General features: G+C 38.6%; 2 protein-coding genes across 7 annotated transcripts; both read right to left on the bottom strand.

Annotated features, from left to right (window-relative positions):
- LOC131298079 (uncharacterized) lies at nucleotides 1–6,325 on the bottom strand. 2 transcript variants are annotated; one of them, XM_058323368.1, is made up of 11 exons: nucleotides 6,132–6,325; nucleotides 5,971–6,033; nucleotides 5,658–5,792; nucleotides 4,593–4,695; nucleotides 3,887–3,957; nucleotides 3,675–3,779; nucleotides 3,268–3,301; nucleotides 2,853–2,953; nucleotides 1,846–1,905; nucleotides 1,586–1,789; nucleotides 1–351 (listed from the first exon to the last, which is right to left on the bottom strand). In XM_058323368.1, the coding sequence occupies exons 1-11, from the start codon at nucleotides 6,264–6,266 to the stop codon at nucleotides 262–264; spliced, it is 1,101 nt and encodes a 366-aa protein (XP_058179351.1). In that variant the 5' UTR covers nucleotides 6,267–6,325; the 3' UTR covers nucleotides 1–261. The 2 variants fall into 2 exon arrangements, with proteins under 2 accessions (XP_058179351.1, XP_058179352.1); XM_058323369.1 differs by having other exon boundaries at nucleotides 3,887–3,951.
- A 1,277-nt stretch (nucleotides 6,326–7,602) lies between these two features.
- Nucleotides 7,603–16,243, bottom strand: LOC131336489 (uncharacterized). 5 transcript variants are annotated; one of them, XM_058372352.1, is made up of 10 exons: nucleotides 15,813–15,952; nucleotides 14,510–15,775; nucleotides 11,861–11,988; nucleotides 11,706–11,763; nucleotides 11,487–11,621; nucleotides 10,650–11,252; nucleotides 10,192–10,335; nucleotides 9,984–10,115; nucleotides 8,859–8,900; nucleotides 7,603–8,417 (listed from the first exon to the last, which is right to left on the bottom strand). In XM_058372352.1, the coding sequence occupies exons 2-10, from the start codon at nucleotides 14,579–14,581 to the stop codon at nucleotides 7,797–7,799; spliced, it is 1,935 nt and encodes a 644-aa protein (XP_058228335.1). In that variant the 5' UTR covers nucleotides 14,582–15,775; nucleotides 15,813–15,952; the 3' UTR covers nucleotides 7,603–7,796. The 5 variants fall into 5 exon arrangements, with proteins under 5 accessions (XP_058228335.1, XP_058228338.1, XP_058228340.1 ...); XM_058372355.1 differs by lacking the exons at nucleotides 14,510–15,775; nucleotides 15,813–15,952 and adding an exon at nucleotides 15,974–16,243; XM_058372357.1 differs by lacking the exon at nucleotides 10,650–11,252 and having other exon boundaries at nucleotides 15,813–15,956.
- Nucleotides 16,244–18,581: the final 2,338 nt, after the last annotated feature.

Below are 18,581 nucleotides of genomic sequence, written 5' to 3'. Positions count from 1 at the left end.
TTAAGGAAAATAACTTGAGAATTTAATAGGTCTAATATTGTCTGAATTCCACAGATTCATACCATACCATCTGATCAAAACTCAGTTCGTTTCAGAAGTTCTAACTAGGTCAACAGGAAAAATAAATAAATGAAAAATCTCTCACCTAGTGCAATTCTAACTAGGCTGAACCTTTGTTTGCTTCATCAGATGCTTTTGCCATTGGATTCTTGTACAGAAAACTTGCATAGCCATCTGAAATTCTGAATGAAAACACCGCCATTACTGCAACTTCAACGGTTGACCTTGCAAACCATTCCAAAATGCAGTTGCGTCTACTACTCTCTTACCCGGAATCTGAACCTCCAGTACCTGATCACCATTGCCAAAGTTAGTACTCGTCGACATCATTTTCATACATAAACTCCATTGAGGATTAAGCGACAGTGACATTTTTGTTAAACCAAGTGATTAAGGCTGCGTTCTTTTGAACTTAACTTAAATCTTGAAATTTTGTCCTTATTTGAATTTTTTTCGCATTTGTTAGTAAATTTTTGCTAAAAAGTGGTTATTTCTCAAAATACTTGGATACAAGTAAAAAAAAAATTACTTTTCCGATTTCTTTCGTCCAGACAAATCTATAACCCACAAAAGTTTGGTGCAAAACTAAAAAATACGAAAAAATATTCAAATAAGGACAAAACTCCTAAATTTAAGTTAAGTTCAAAAGAATGCAGCCTAACTTTAAGTTGGAAATGAGAGAACCACAACGAGCCACATCATTATGTCAAAAATCTGTTCCCATATCACTACTTGGGAACATGACCAGTATAAGTTAGTTTCATAGTTCATGACCAGTATAAGTAAATCATAGTTAGTCTCGTGGCCTGCTCTTACTCTATCAGGGTTGCATTTATAATACAATTACCCTCTCACTAGCAAAAGAAGTTTATCCGAGTTGAACATGTCTAATGAATTCTGTTCATCGATTTTGAAACTGGTCTCCTATTCAAACACTTTTCTGGTTTAACCTCATTTACCATTAACTATCATCATTACCACGGACTATGTTAGCTGGAACGTGGATCGTTCCGGTATGAGGAATGGGAATCGGATACGCCACATGCCAAATTTGTGGTACGTTAGAGGTAGGCTTCTATTGATAACCAATTAGAACTTACTCTTCCAAGAGGTTAGCATCCAGTTTACGAAGTTTTTTTTTTGTTCTTTCCAAATTATCCATACATAACACATTTTAAGGACCATAATGACCCAATTTTTTCACATTTTCTCTCACCCAAATTCCACGCTCTCTATATTTCTACCTTAGTTGCTTCATTTTTCAGAAAAAATTTGGGGGATCACTAACCATTTAAGAACGGTGGTGTACGGGTACCAAATTTCGCAATGTGCGTACCCAAAAATAAATTGTTAGGGTTTGAGGTAACATAGCCACAGACCACCACCATTAACACAAAACCACACCCAAAAAAAAGAAAAAGAAAATAGAAAGAAAGAAGCACCATAAACATTTGTCACAAACAATGATTAAAGTGACAGGAAAATCTTCAATATTTTATATCACAACCTTAAAATGATTACCCACCTCAAGGGCCGTGCGGCTACCACATGGAAATACCAATGCGCCTTTATGCATGGTCACATTGCCACCTTCATTTTCCAGAATATGGTCGCAGCTACTTACTCTTGTAGTGATGATTTTAATCTCCAAGATCTTGTGCTGACCACTTTTGTTGTCGACGATTGCTACTCTAGCTCGGGTCCCTGGCCATCCTGCAAATGCCCTAACCTAAAATGTTGTATGTCATTGTCTATTTGATCACATTCAAAGAAGTAAGAGTGTACCTTATTATGTAGGACTCTAGCTTCTTGATCAAACGATAGCCATGCCTCCTCACTGTCAATCTGCGTGAAGTAGACAAAGATAAATTTCTTATACAACAAAACAAAACTATTGGGCCAAATCAATTTTGCACGGCAGGACAAGGAAAAAATATAAATGACTCAGAAACGTATGGGCTAATGGTTTCTTTCCAATTTTTTCTCTACTTGTTCAACTTAATATGTAGCAGACTACAGCTATGACATTATACTTTGTAGCAAAACCCATTTTCCACAAGTGGGATTTATATTTTAGAAATGGAAAAATGGGAAGGTTTGGAATTGGAAGCCACACCCATGATAATGTATGTTCTTCTGTTCCAGGACTCAAACTAAGAGCTCTTTGAGTGGACACAAATCTGAAAATACAGAAATTCAGAATGAGAATCAAGCATTTGTCACTCTGTCCCCCTACCCCCACCACCCCACCACAGGATCAGTTTAATGTTCTTCGGTTCCAGAACTCATAAACCTAGAGCTCTTTCAGTGGACCCAAATCTGAAATACAAAAATTCAGAAAGCAAAACAAGCATTCTTCACTCTGTCCCCCCAACCCCACCACAGGGTCAGTTTTTGGTGGATCTATACTAGGTTCATTCATCAGGAGGCCCACAATAGGTTAAGATAAATGCCCACCCAGAGGCCTAGAAGACAAAACTGACACAAATATGTAACAGCTTGTTGGAACTTGTGGCTCATATGTTAATATGAAGAGATACTAAGAAGTTCTAGAAAGAGGCCAGATGCCATATACTCATATGTTATCTAGGCAATTGCAGCCATGTGACAAGAAACCCCATAAGCACTTCTAGAAGATGAACGGGCTTGCTTATGAACCCTTCACCATTCTCCATGTAAATTGAAAAGCTAATATCACACTGTGATGTCATGTGACGTCACATTTGGTATTGGCTAATAAACTCTTGCCACTTCTATTTACAATATGATATAAGGAGATGAAAAGAGGATACCTTTGGCGCCAAAGTAGCTTGAGAGTCTTCCTGGGGTTGTGCTTTCAACCTTGCTGATCCATCTAATATAGAGGAAAGCTCATGGATCAAAAGTTTAGATCCTACATACAATATGAACAGATCAGTGATCATTCAGAACCAAGGATAACTGAAGCATGGTATATGTATGATGGGACAATTGGCCTTTCAATTCTGTTTAGCAGATCCAGCTACGTGAACAACATATAGTGGAACATGCCTCATGAACTATGATAAGAAATTATGTGTTCACAGATTTATTATGCGTTAACAGATTTAAATGGGACAGCATAGCAACTAAAAGCTCAAGTTCGAATTTCAAATTTTATAAAATGAATGGACATCTACATTTACAGACACAAAATATAATGTTGAAAGCATAGAAACAATGGCACACCTTGAGAAAATAGCAAAGCAAGTAAATCTGGTGCCTGCATCCAGATCACTCAAACACATTGGTGAGAATTCCAAGCAAGCAGCAAGTGTTAGTTGTAAATGGATCTCAAAAATTTGCTAGCTAGTACCTACCATAGCTCAGTAAATAGATTGCTGCAGCACCCCAAAAAAAAATGGCACTGCCATGAAGAGAGAGAGAGAGAGAGAGAGAGAGAGAGAGAGAGAGCATAAACTAATGAGATACAAGATGTTTGACTTGGAATCCATCAATAACAGACCTCGGTTCCATATGCATATTTGACTAATCAGAAACCTACCATTCCTGGCTAGCGGGAAAATGGACCACCTCTTATTCTTCACCCTCAAAACTTTGCACAACAATAATGATTCGCAAAATTCCATACATACCTTAATCTGATCATCCACTTCCATTCTTTCAGAAGCGATAATAGGTCCAGCATCCAGTGCCCGAACAGTGAAGGCTAATGATACTCCCGTTTCTTTTACCCCATCCTAGCACGGAAAATTTAGTAATGTTCATGTTAAAAATCACATAGGAGACAATTGCAGGAATAAGCATGCAAAAGAATAGAACTTGAAATTCTAGCAGGATATGGAACCTGCAATGCTCTTTGAACTGGAGCAGCACCACGGTAAAGAGGCAGTAGGCTTGGGTGCAAATTGACTGTCCCTATAAAGATATCAACGAAACACAAAGCGATGTTATATAAGATTCTCAAGTTCAAAAGGCAGAATGAAACTATACCGGACCTGACACATTCTCACACCACACCAATAAAATTATCCTTGAATTCCATCACAAATATGTACTTGAAGACACAGACAATAAGTGAGCTGGTTAACTTCTTCATTACGAAAGTTTTTGAATCTATTCAATCATGCCAAAATTCAAACTATCATATGTTGCTAATAGCTTTTCTTAATTTCTATTCAGAGTCTTGCACATTGGGATTACCTAAATTATCAATACTTGAAGCCTCCCTAGAATTAAGTACAGTTGAGACTGTTCTTCACTCGATTTTCAATGATGAAACCTCGTGGGACGAGGAGGTATGGCAGAATGCATTTGACATAACAGCCAAAGAATTTACAGCGGATCCTCTAAGGCCAATTTAAGACTTGTTCATTCACTTTGGAAGTATACAGACCCAGTCTTTTACCATGAACAGTTAATCGGAAAATGACATTCACAAACCTATCGATTGTCTCACTAGGTGAGCCTAAGAGATCATCTAGCTGCACAGGATCTCAAATTTAATTTTGATAGGAGATGCATTAATAAACCGTAGATCCTCTTCTACTAACCCAATGGTGGAATCTTAAGAAACTTGTTAGGCAAAATATTCCCATATGCCGCTGTAATGCAAAGCTCTGGCTGCAGGGCTCTTAAGTTGGACAAGAACGTTTCCTGCACAAAATAAATTTAATACAAATTCTTGTAATGCAAACAGTAAACGTCAACGTAGAAATTTCATTTACCTCAAACACCATGGCACAGAGAACTGAATAGCCAAAGGAACAATGTTAAATATGTACATTACTTACAAGTCAGCACAAAGGAAAGCCAAGGAAAATTCCTCAAGAGAGATTTTTTGAAATGACAACAGGTGAAAAGACACATCTGAATTGGCGTGGAAATTCAACAATTTAGTCCCCCATACATCTTCAACTTGACCCCAAAAAGCACTGATAAATTTCAATAGTGCAAAGGGATTCAAACAGCAAAATACAAATGCCGATAAAATAGATGGCGATGCAACACAAGCTTTCAAGAGCACGAGAAATTCCTCAAAACCGGAGACACTTTATAAAGAGTGACAGAAATTGACATCAGCATTTAAATTAACTGAGAAAGTCCTACAACTTGTACGCATTTGCACTGCACAATCAGAATCCTACCAGGGATAGCAACTTTCTAAGGTGTAACTCAAACTGCATAAATGATAGTTTTATGCCTGCCGTGATCACTTTAGATTCACAGGGTTGGAGCATTAAGCTACAAATCATTTATATCTCCCAAAATTAATCCTGGAAAGATGTTCAAGTAAAGAGGTACTTAGGACAGTTATGGGTTTAGTTTGGAGTATAGGACCTTTTTGAATTTGGTCTCTCTCTTTTTAACGGGTGGAAGTCCCTTGATGCCATTGTAATTATATTATAGTATCACTTAGTAAAACAAAAAGGTAAGGACAACATTTTGTAATGTATTGTCACAAGAATCTCCTAATATGGCCTATGAACAATTTCTTGAGAAAGCGAAATAAGCAGGAAACTAGTTATGGGTTTATATAATAATTTGAGAGAAACTAAAGTCCAAAGCAAGAAACTTAGGTTTCAACTAATGAAGACGTACCCAGAAACCCTAATTACCTCGCCGGCTCGTTCCGGGGTGAATATCAAATCAGAAGGAAAGCCTCTGTCAAGAGCATGCTGTGCAACTGGTGAAGCCATCACCTTCTTTCCCCGGTTCCTTCCCGAAGGCGGCTGCGTAACAATTGCTGCAACCTAAATTTATCATTAACAATCCCAATCACATGTGCCTACCTCCTATTACTTTGAAATTGTTTTGAAACATATCAACAATCTATAACCCAAATTTATCAAATTAAAATTAACCCAACAATATGGCCCACATTGAAATTAAGATATCAAATTTAAAGAACATATCAAGAATCTATTGTACCTCAAATAAAGAGTCCGGGGCAGAAGATGCATTGAAAAGAGCCTCAAGAACAGATGCAGAGACCTGAATACCAAATCATATTATACCTCACTAAATGGAGTAATATGCAGGGAGAGAGAGAGAGAGAGAGAGAGAGAGAGAGAGAGAGAGAGAGAGAGTACTTGAGGGGAACCGAGGAAGACGAGTTGCTTCTTTTTGGGAGAGGGGATTGAAGCTGAAGAAAAACAACGGGTGGAGTTGAAACAGAAAACGCGACGAAGCATTAGCGACGGCGACGGCGACGACGATAAGTACATTCCTTCTTCTTCTTGCACTATATTCAACGACTATATCCCTCCCTACCAACAATGTATTACTACTACTATCATCTCTCTGTATATTTATTTTTGTTTTTGGGAGTGTTTTGGTTGTTTTATTGAACTCTCGTTATTTTTTTTTAATTCAACTTTTCAAAGGTTTACTAGTAATAACGAAAAATTATTCAAAATACATAGTACTAAAATTTTGAACTATTAAAATTTTTGAATTATTATTATTTTTTTTATCCTTTTTACACCTTTTTAGGTTTGATCCGTTATTTTATAGGAAATTGATATTCAAACTTTTTTTTTCGTTATCTATACTCTCTTTTTTGTCTTTTAGCAACAAAAAAAAAACATTTACTTTCAACACTAATAAAAAAACAAAAGAGTGCGAATAACAAAAAAATAAGTATGAATATCAATTACCATTTTTTATTTTATTGATTGTTCAATGTATGGAGACCACATATGATATATGTAGAACTAACATGGCTCTCAGATGGTTACGGGCTCATCTTTGTGTCTAAATATACGTGTCTAAAGCTTTTTTCAGAAACCAAATTCGCCTTGATAAAAACCAGGGACAAGAGTGACTTTCATTCCATTTTCTTCGAATTTCTCCACTTTAGAAGAGGTCGAAAAATTAATACTCCTATAATGGATTTTCTGTCAAGTCCCGTTTGGTTCATTCATTCATTTGAGTGTTAGCTTATGGGAATATTTCACGTAACGCTTATTTTTTCACAGAATTTTTTATTAATTTATAATTTATCTTTTCACTCTATTTTGGGAATCAAGATCCTCTCATGTGATAAACCCTCATGTGATGCAAAATGGAACCGATTACGCATCCATTTGATGACCCGAACCGTTCTCGATGTATTTAATGTACTACATAATTCCATGCCAAAAATCAAGTTCAGAAGGCGTCAATATCCATTTGAATGAATCATATTTGTCAACAAGGAATAGAATGACTATGACCATTTATTTCTTTTCGCACAAATATGATTAGACCAAGCCTTTACCGATCTCCAAAAACTCGATTTTTGGCATAAACGTTAAACACATCGAGACCTACTACATGAACAATTTTCATCATGAACCATGACCATGGTGATTCCTGTTTTACATCACAAGAGAGACCACGTGAAATATCATCATATCAACTGGGGCTTACATTTATTGGGAGGAAGGTTGGAAATTTATTATTAGACTGACTTTGCAAATTCTTTACCAATTGCCTGGGAGACAAATGTTTGAGATGATCATAATCACTGAGGTATTCAGTTTATTCTTACTATTCCAACTGAAAAAGAACATAAGCATATAAAGGAAAACAATTCATATCATATCAATTCACAACATTACAAATGTACAAGATTCTCACCATAGTGTCCTTTTCACTGAGCAAGACAACTGCTATTCCCAGAATAGACCTGTACATATAAAATAACCTAAAGGGAGGAGGATCGAGAGACAATTTAATTTAATTCAAAACACACTATCTAACCAATCTCGAATTCAATCAGCACCAAGTTCCGTCGAATTCCAAATACAAACCTCCAAACTCAGCTGTCCTGATGAACTAGCATAACCAAACGGAATCAGAAGAAAATCTACGGGCGGTAACCCTATAACAAGCCCAGGGAAACTTTGCACGCACGATTTCAATCTAAGAGAGCTGGTTCCTTTTTCTGAAACAAGGTCATAAAAGAAACCCTCCTTCGAAGAACTTGGCCCGATACGATTTACCATTAAGGTATGCCCGATTGTTTCAACCCCCTTGTTGAGGAGAAAAAGAAGACCATCGTCCTCTGCTTGAAGAACAAGGAACTGGTCGTCGTCGTTTAAGGACAATGGAAGAGGGCAGTTGTATTGGAAACGCCTTCCGGAGTCCTGGTGTTTACTGCTGAAGTGTAGGCTTAACTGTTCGGATGAGCCAATGAAGGCGCAGTTCTGGAGGGGGCATGAACATGGAGCATAGATGCATGTTTCTTCGTGGTCATTTTTGCCTGTGTGAGTGACAGATTCTTCTGGGCAACCATACTCTGTGTTTCGGCATGGTCCCCTGACTGGTTCAACCACCACCCCCATATCCACACAGATTATGTTCCCTTTCTCAAGATCAACTTGAATATTTTCCTATGAAAAGAAATCAAACTAGTTGATAGATATGTTCTATGTAACTTCAAAGCCATACCTGAGAGAGAGAGAAGTGCAAAACTGAAGTATTTCAGCATGCAAACTACAGAAATCACAAATACAGACAAATTTCTGAGGAAAATGCAGACTAGGATACCTGATCTCCAATAGCTCCTAATGTTTAGAAGGTACGAGGCTTAAAATTTCATTTCAGTGGAAAGTATTATAGTATTTGATGGTTAATATTAAGAGGATATAGCATAACCACAAAACTATCATGTCTGATAGGGGTCTGACAACTGACAAAGACTAAAAAACTGATGGTGTCTTCGAAGGAAAACTTTCCTTTCGTTTCTCTCTAATTGCCAATGGGATAGTGCAAAACATGAAAGGGAAATCCAACATTAAAATCATTCAGAGAATATAAAGACTGATGATTACCTTCTCCGTTGTAGTTTCTCCGTTTACTTTATCCTCGTTTGCCTACACAGTATCAACTGTAAGTGAAACCGTATCCCCCAAATCACGAAAATAAAAGGAAGAGAATTGTAACATGATAAATCAAAGAAAAGCAGTCGGTCAATACTTGAGATTTGGTATGAAAAATAAAAATTAACTTCTTTATTACCAAACATGGAGAGGTACAGGTGAATACTAGCTTAATCGCTGTCAAAGTGTCATCACAAATTCATAACTCCCCTAAATGACGCATTCATTGAGATTCTGAAGAAACAAAAAACTAAATCCAACCAATAAACAAACTATCCATGCTGTAGATTTCTAAAAACGTGAAAAAGACTTTCGACTGGATAGGACCGGGACTATAAGCCAATCATACACATAGGTTTCTTGCGTCCCACACAAAAATGTGACATCATCGAACCAATTTCAACCTCCCGCCAATCTACTGCATTGGTCTATCCATGATGTATATATCAAAGTGAACAAACAATGCACTCGGAACTTGTTTCAAAACTTGAACTTGTTTTCGTACTTTTGAGTGAACAAAATCACTGGAAAATAGGACACCAAATAAACACATAACACGCAAGGTGATCAACTAATTGATGTTTACCGTGTACAGGAAAAACAAGGATCGAAATGTGCATGGGTGCAAACTACTACGAAACAATGGAAGGCGCTCACTTACCCATGGTAACTCTCACTAGCCTTAGGTTCCTTGATGGCATATAGTTTGAATGTTGTTTAATATCGTCACTCAAATGAGCAAAAAGCAACTATGACAGGAAAACTCCAAATATTGCGAGCTTTGCATCATCATTAACAACCAACGATGGTCGATGGGTAACAGAAAGTATAACTCCTTTCACACACAAACACTCCTATATGGAGTGACAGTTGCCCAGTGTTGGACAAAATACAGATTACTGATCCAAAATCACCTACAAAATGGACAGTACATAATGAAATTTCAAAATCACACCCTACTTTTTTCTTTTCTTTTCTTGGCAGACTTCTTGCCCCCTTGTGTACTCTAATGTACTTTCTCTTATATACAGTGTATCATATCTGTGGTGCTGATTAGGGGGAAAAAAACATAATTACCGGGGCAACATCATCAGCAAAGCCAAGATCGTGCTCGACTATGGTTCCCACTTCTCCCACTGGTGTTCCGTCTTGTTGAGCTCCATCTGCCACTACTAACTCCATACTTTGGGACCTCTCCTTGTAAATCACCTGCAGTTAGCCCCTACTTGACAAATCTACGTACATAATAAACTTTCAGATTTTATAAGTTTAACTTTTAACATACCTCACCACGCCCATAGCCACCTAGCTCCTTTTCTCGCTTCTCCCTCTCACTAATTTCTTCCTCACCCCATGAGGACAAGCAAGGAACAACAGTAGGGACCAATTCGCGAGGTCCTCCAACAGAGATTCTCTCATAATAGAAAAGCTGCAAAAAATACCCATGCAAGCTTCAAATATTACTTCAGAAGACTGCATATGGACTAACTTTCTCACAATGTCTTGGTTGGATTTACTTCAATTCTTTTAGCTTCTAGTCAAGAAATAATTATAATGCCATTCATCTAGACGAGAGGAAATTTTTGCAAGACGAGACGAATTGGATTGTGACATAAATTTGACCCACACCTAACTTCCTAAGGAAGTTCACAATAAACAAGAAATAAACAAAAAACAACAAAGCCAAATAAGGAGTTAGGCCATCGATCAAGTAAATTTAAAAGAAGTGATGTTCTCCTTTACTTGTAGAAATAAAAGGCAACCACCAACAGCACGTTGCTTCCCTTGACGAAAACGTGATACCTCCCGAACTAGACGGTCAAGCAAGAATTTTCCCCAGTTGTACTGATGGATAACATCCATATTTGTCAAGAAATGGAGGAATGAAGGGCTAACATCCAGCCTTGCTGTTGGGCACAAAAGAGTGCCCAACGCATACAATACAAATGACCTCTTAAAATCATCTCCTGCTTCTGGAGCTGCCAATCTATCCTCTAATAGGCGAAGGGAGATCCCATGATTCGTAGCGTTGTAACTCTGACGCAATTCCGCAATTAGGTCATCAGGACCTGAGTTTACCACATCCTTCCCATTTGCCGCTAAACCCAGCACAAGTTCCACATCCTGTGGTGATAAAGGAATGCGCACACCACAAATATTCATGCTACTTCGTGCAGTATTGAACCTCTCTAACAGCCAAAGACACAAGCTGCGCCGCAGGGTTCGACATTTGAGACCAAGAAGGCTGCCAAATCCCATGCTTCTCACAGAAACTTTTTGGTCAGGGGTCAAGCGTAGCAATACATTCAATAAACGACCAGGAGAGCACCTTGTGATTAGTTTGGCCTGCATGACATAAGTTTTAAGAGTTGTAACTTGTAAGAGTATACAATTATCATCAAATGTGAACATCGAGTTTTAGTATTTATTTCTTTGGTCTTTTTAGGGTTTGACTATGGTATTAGGGTATGCCTACAAGGCTACAACCATAACTCTAGGGTAGTATCGTGGTATCATTTTCATCCTTGCAATTTACTGTTCTGTTTTTTGTATCATAAAGTCATTGAAAATATATCTTACCTGTCTTCTTGGTTTTGAAACACGGGCAGGAGCAGTACTCAAGTAGTTATCCCACACTTCACGGGCACGCCTAGTATATTTAGCTTTTTCCTCAACACTCATTGACTTCCATGCATCAGAGGCAGCCTTTGTGGCCTGAAATGCATAAAGGGGCACATTAACCGTTATTCATTCCAAAGAAAAGAACAAAATGATTTAAACAAATTCAAGAGCCCTTACAGCTTTCAGGCCTGAAGATTCAGGATGGGAAGCGCTATACTCTTTGATGAACTCACGGCTACAACATTGCAATGTGAAGAGGACTGAGTACCTCAATATCTCAAAAGGTATTATGTCTACATGCCCGTTTTAGCATTTAAGACACCAGTAGTTACCTAAAATGCACCCAAGAGCAAGCAGGTCGAGGTGTGTTAACTTGCTTCTTCTTTTTCTTATTCCCTTCAGGCACAACCAGCTCTTCCCCCTTTCTCTTTTCCGCCACAGAATCTTCGTCACTTGGTACCTAAAAATGTAAGTTGGTCAAATAGTTGTTGCAGATAAGTTACACCATTTGTAATAAAAAGACGGGAAAATCAAAAATTCCTGTATGTGGATTAAAATCATGCCATCACAACACGTTTATGTTGGTCACCCTTCTTGACACATCTCCTGAGTCCATCCATGAAAAAAATCTCATGCTACACAACAAAGCATGACAAACACCAGAAGAGTAAATGAGGAAGGGCAATACTTGCTTCAAAGAATAGAATATTTAAATATCATTTCAAGTTAGCATCTGTGTGGGCAGCGTGCCCTTGGAATTTCCGGATTCCAAAATGCAAGGGCCCAGATCGAGGGAGCGCGAGCGGGGAAGCAAGCGCTTGCAAAATACAGAGTCGCCACTCGGGTTTAAAGGTCCGACACCCAAGGAACCATATTTCGAAGCACTTGCCGCGCTGATTGATTTTGAAAAAGTTAAGGAACCAGTCCGTCATAACCATATCTGGGTTCGGGAGCCAGGTTACGAGAGGGGAAGGGTTTTATGGCACCCCTCTCGCCCAATCTGGAGATCGGTCTCTACTTAGGCATTTGCGAAAATATTTGTTTGCGATTCTGTTTGATTAATCAATTTTTTAGCCAATTAGGGCGGGAGAACAGTTAATCGGGGATTAAAACTGTAACATGTTTGCAGGATGTGAATGATAGCATGGATGAGCAGTTAGTATAGGATGAGAACAGATTGTTGTGGGAGTTTAAACAAACTGGGAGGCCCCTGTTTTGGAGTGACGTGCGTAGGAAGAAACCAGCATGCACTGAACGAGTCACTGCATGCTGTTTACTCCTGCGCGCACAACCCCAAGACACGCGCGCGCCGGTGAGCTCAAACCCATAGCTCTTATTCTCAAACCCTCTGGGCTCTGGAAGGACCAGTGCACACCCAGGACAAACCACGCAGTTATAAGCAGCACAATATACAGTTTAAAGGTTGTAAAGCCCTACAAATTAATAAAACACCCCATAAATAGTGTGGGGACAAAATAATGACCTAAAACTAAGCTACCCGTGCAAGGCCACTCACTGGTCAGAGGCATACTATCGCGCGACGGAGCCAGTCTGGCGCGCGAGGATGCGCCCTAGCACACTGTCGCGCGAGGGAGCCAGTCTGGCGCGCGATGGTGCGCCCTGGCGCACTGTCGCGCGATGGAGCCAGTCAGGCGCGCGATGGTGCGCCCTGGCGCGGACCAGTATTTGGTTTACACATTTCTGGGTTCTGGGACAGGTCCAGAATGATCCCAAGGGTACTCCAAAACAGAAGACATGCAAATTGAACTACGGCTAGCAATTTCTAACAAAGGAAAGCAGTAAACTGGTTTTTAACATGCTTAACAGTGATCTATATACAAAATAAAGCATGAAACAGTAGGACACCAATCCCCACGCGGTCCATCGCATGCAGCACCGGAGTGTCGCGCGAGAGAGTGGGACCATCACGCGCTGGTTCCTACCATGACGGTTTTTGAAACCTTGCCAGCTTTAGGACCAGAACTGGTATTGATTACCAGCCTTGGCCCTGCCAGCCCCCCTCAGGGATCAGAACAGAAAACAGAACAAAGGTAAGCTATACCTTCGGTTTTGAGTTTGAAAGGTGTTTGAACTTTGATGTTTGAAGGCTTGATTGAGGAGTTTGAGTGGTAGAAGCAAAGAACAAGCTTTGTTCTTGGATGGTTTGAAGTGTGAAAATGGAGGATTGTGAGTTTGGAAGAAAAGCACTAGAGCTTGTGCTTAGCCTTTCAATTTTTGGAACCCTTTGAATGAAAGACCCATGGGGGTATAAATAGGGAGAGGGGGTGAATCTGGTTGGTGCCAGGAGAGGAGTTCAGCTAGTCCACGAGGCTTGCTGAGAGTTGCATTGGTGGCCAACTGTCCTCCTCAGGAAAAGTTGGTGGCAGGTTTGACCGTCGCGCGACAGAGTGAGTCTGTCGCGCGATGGTGCGCCCTGGCGCACAATCGAGCGATGGAGTGAGTCGGGCGCGCGATGGTGCGCCCTGGTGCGGGATGGTTGCGCCCTGGCGCACATCAGTAGGGTTTTTGGTTTTTGAAGTGGCTTAGGCTAGGTTAGGTTCAAGGGTTTTGCAAACACTCAAAGCTCAAACACGCTATCATTCCCGGGGTGTTCTTGATCCATTTCATCATCGGGGAATCAAAAACCGTAAGTAAACTAATCTGGAAGCCCAAATTGGGGTGTCTACAATCTGATATTTCTTCTGCATTACATCTATGTATACCTGTGCACAACTTGATCTAAAAACAGAAATGGTTTAAGTAACAACCGTCTGAAGTAGAAAGTCACTACATCTGGGGTAGATGTATTATGGCCAGTGCTCCAAAGATGATGACTTAACAATAGATATGAATTTATGAAACACAGGTTTCATTGGTACTATACAACAAATACAGGTGCAGATAGAGAATATGAACGTACTAACAAAGTAAACCACATATAAAGATAATCAATGGAATATGAACCTCTCCTAGAAACTTACACAGACATGTGGAGCCAACCAAGCCACTTGAATGGTGGGGTTCACATAATTCCCAGTAAACACTCTTTCCATCCTTAGAAACTATTCCATGCTCAACAATACATAGTACTTCTCTCATTTTTACTTCATGTCTTTGTGTGTTTCAGAATAGTTGAAGCTAGCATCTCAACTCTCGAGCATCTATCTCAAGAGGTACGCAATAGCAGCTCAGGTGATAATATGCATCTTTTGAATACTACCGCATGCTTTTCTTAGAGGAAATTTCTTTTTTTTTTAATGGAAAATTTTCTCGATGGCACTTCACCATGCTCACCCATGTAGATCCCGCATAGCGGTCCTGCTCACCCGTGATAATATATTAACATGCATCTTCTGAAACCCCCCCGACACACACAAAACAAAAAAAGAATAAAAAAAACCAAACCATACCGAGTCTTAGTCCCAATCAATTGGGGTCAACTACATGAATCCGTTGTCTTAAAGAGTTCGAGCATCGTGTTCCGTGATAGCCAAGAAATCTACGTCCTTCAATCTATTGTCTCTAAACTTAATTTTGGTCTAGGCTCCAGCCCTCTCGTTAGTGCTACTATCTAAGGTAACCACATCACTACTACTACTAACGCATCGACCATTCTACTTCTACAATAGACATGTCCAACAAAATGATTAAAAAGAAGAAGCTTTAAATGTGTTGTATAAGACTATTAAATCAGTGGTTAAGTACATTATTTATCATGTGCCCTACCTACAAATTAACTGAGCTGTTGCAAGTTGCAGTCTGAACTGTTCTATTACACAAAGTCGTTTGCTACTGAGAAATATATTTCATCTACTCTCATCAGAGATTAAACATTTAAGTCTGTAAAGCTTACAAAACCACCCCAAAAAATGAAACATTAAATTCCCAAGTGAATGCCGTGGATTTCGCTAAATAACTTAATTCTTTTCCAGATTGTACCGTCCACAAATCAACAAGGTTGACAGCAGAATTAGGAATATGCCCACGCTAATCACATAAGCTTCATATGCTAACATCACACACCACACCACTAAAAATCGACAAGAAAGAAACATATAGGGCCAAGTTCGGTCCATTTAAAAGAAGCTAGAATCCATGATCATTTTTTTCTGAAATAGTAACGGTTCCTAATAATGGCATGATCTAAACAAGATGGTCATAATTCACCAATTATTTTGGTGAATTGTCATTCCGTTGGGAGGCCAGGCAAAACTTCCAAATTTTTATTCCATACGACCAAACACTACCTAAGAAATTCTTTTTCTTTTTTTTTTAAAATCAGACCTATGAAATTCAGTTCAACTGAATCAGATGCAATTCCGCGTACTACCTTCCACAGAACAACTAAAAAATATACATATAAACATGCAAATGCAACAAGCATACGAACATTACGCAGTTATATATATAGCTCAGCGAAATCGAGAGGAATTGAGGACAGGAACCATTGTAGTCATGACGAGAGCACGCGGTGGAGGAGAATTCGACGAGAACGGATTGCCTAGGTGCTCGTGAGGAGTCTAGGGCTCGATCGAATTTGACGTCAGTCGGTTGCTGCGAATTTCTTTTTTGGTCGGAGAAGCGATGAAGTTTCCGTCATCGCCGTCGTTCTGTAAATCGGATGGGCGGGGGCGTTTCGCCGGAGCTGGTGTTGTGTTGATTTGAGTTGTACCTTCTGATCCCGTTTTGGTTCGAGCAGCCTGTAGTCAAACCGGGTTTAACCGGTTTCCTCTTTTACTTCTGTAATAAGAGTTCTTTTGTTAAAAAAACAAAATTCCAATTTTTGTATATCCTTGGAATTTGGGTGATCCATTACTATTTTATTTTATTTTATTAATTCTATCCTATTACAATAATTAGTGAACGATGGGTTTATGGTCCTTAAGATTAGTAGAGAAGATAATTAGTGAACGGTGGATTTATTGTCCCTAAGGTTAGTCGAAATGTGCGTAAATTGGTCTGAAACACTTAGATATAAAAAATAATATATAATTTCATTTTATGGTGTTGGCTACAATTTAAAGAATATTTGCTTATTTGAATGGAAAATTCTACTCATACTCCCACTTTTACAACTAAACTTACAGCCAATTTACTACATTAGGATTATGGGAGCTATCAATTTGATGATCGAAGCTATTCATCTTATAAACCACGTTGAAAAGGTTAATTAGACCCCGTTCCAGAGCACTTTTTTAAAAAATACTCCATCCGTTCCAAAATGAGTGACCTTTTTGGAAAAGCGTATCATTTTCAATTACTTATATATTTTAATATGAGTGTTAAAAAATATGCAATATGGATCTTGTTTGATAGATTTTAATTAATTCTATTAAACAAAGTTTTCAAAATCACATAAAACTGCATAAATCGAAAGATATAAACATTTTAAAATTGTACGAAATCCCAAAAAGATCACTCATTTTGAAACGGAGGGAGTAAATACTTATTTTGTATTTTCAAACTAAAAAATAATGTAAATAAACAATAATTTTTTGATTTTTTTTTTGCACCGTATAAAAGATCTTAGGGGTGAGCAAAATAACCATGAAACCGTGAATCCAGTCCAAACCAATCCAAACCGAATAATTTGGTTTGGTTTTTTAATGATGTGGTTAGGTCTTGGTTTAAAAAAAATAAAAACCGTGTTAAATGGTTTGGTTTATGGATTTACGTTAATGGTTCTGGTTCCAAACCAATCCGAACCGTATGATAGACACACACACATATAGTATATAATTTGTTTAGATATACTTAATAAACTTAATTTCCTTATCTAATACTCTATTTCACCACCCTATTCTTTTCTTTCACTTTCAATATTAATTTCCTAAACTTTCTATTCCTACAATTTCATTACGCTAAACATACATGGTTTGGGCTTAGTAAAGTGATTTCCTACTCTTTTATCTCAGTAACTTACTTTCTAATGTATTCTATTCTTATTTAGTTGATTGATGTTAGTGAGTTTTGATGATTTTAATATATTAATTTCAATATAACTTTTAGTTTAAGTTATCTATGCAATTTTAAGTACTTAAAATAGTTTGTAGTAATGATATCTCAATTTTAAACGAACCGTGGTTTAAAACCGAAACCAAACCGCCTTTGAATGGTTTGGATTGGTTTTGGTTTTATGAATTTTATGGATTGGTTTGGTTCTCTATATTCATAATCCGTAAGTAGTGGTTTGGTTATTGGATTACTATAAAACCAGACCAATCCTATCCATGCTCACCCCAAGATCTCATCGAGATGAGATCTTTCAAAAAGATTCATATTGCATATTTCAATAAGCCCATTATTGGTGTGAAGAATTACTATTGGACACAAATAATTACTCCTGGCCGCAAAGAATTACTTATGGTCGTAAAAATTTTACTCTTGACCGCAAAAAATTACTCCTGGCACGAAGAATTACCCGTGATCGTGAAAAATTACTCCTGGCCTTGAAGAATTACTATTGGCCGCAAAGATTTACTCCTGACCGCAAAATTTTACTCCTGGCCGCGAAGAATTACTCTTTGCCGTAAAGGATTACTATTTGCCGTAAAGAATTACTCCTAGCCGAAAAAAAATTACTCGTGGCGGCGGAGAATTACTCTTGGCGCACAAAATTACTATTGGCTGCATCGAATTGCACTTGGCCACATCAAATTGCTCTAGACCTCATCGAATTGCACTTGGCCGTATCGAATTACTCTTGGCCTCATCGAATTGCACTTGGCCATATCGAATTGCACTTGGCCGCTACGAAATACTCTTGACCGCATCGAATTGCTTTTGGCCACATCAAATTGCAATTCGATGTGATGTGGCCAAAAGCAATTCAATGCGGCCAAGTGCAATTCGATGCGGCCAAGTGTAGTTCGATGTGGCCAAGTGCAATTTGATGTAACCAAAAGTAATTCAATACAGCTAAGTGAAATTCGATGCGGCCAAGTGCAATTCAATGTGGCTAAAAGTAATTCTCGGCCAAGAGTAATTCATTGCGGCCAAGAGTAATTCTTCGCGGCCAAATATAATTCTTTGCGGGCAAAATTATTCATCGCG

The sequence above is a fragment of the Rhododendron vialii genome, chromosome 8a (genome assembly GCF_030253575.1).
Source record: "Rhododendron vialii isolate Sample 1 chromosome 8a, ASM3025357v1".
Classification (NCBI taxonomy): Eukaryota; Viridiplantae; Streptophyta; class Magnoliopsida; order Ericales; family Ericaceae; genus Rhododendron; species Rhododendron vialii.
Note: the sequence above shows the minus strand (reverse complement) of the source record. Positions and strands in the feature narration are given on the sequence as shown.

Excerpts from the sequence above, each read along its gene's own strand:
- LOC131298079 (XM_058323368.1), bottom strand. The coding sequence starts at position 6,266 with ATGTACTTATCGTCGTCGCCGTCGCCGTCGCTAATGCTTCGTCGCGTT. Across the intron at positions 5,793-5,970 it reads CCCCGGACTCTTTATTTGAG|GTTGCAGCAATTGTTACGCA; the intron begins GTACAATAGATT and ends TGATAAATTTAG. Across the intron at positions 352-1,585 it reads GTAGCCGCACGGCCCTTGAG|GTACTGGAGGTTCAGATTCC; the intron begins GTGGGTAATCAT and ends AATGGTGATCAG.
- LOC131336489 (XM_058372352.1), bottom strand. The coding sequence starts at position 14,581 with ATGGAAAGAGTGTTTACTGGGAATTATGTGAACCCCACCATTCAAGTG. Across the intron at positions 11,764-11,860 it reads TGCTCTTGGGTGCATTTTAG|CCGTGAGTTCATCAAAGAGT; the intron begins GTAACTACTGGT and ends GCAATGTTGTAG. Across the intron at positions 11,622-11,705 it reads AATCTTCAGGCCTGAAAGCT|GCCACAAAGGCTGCCTCTGA; the intron begins GTAAGGGCTCTT and ends TATGCATTTCAG.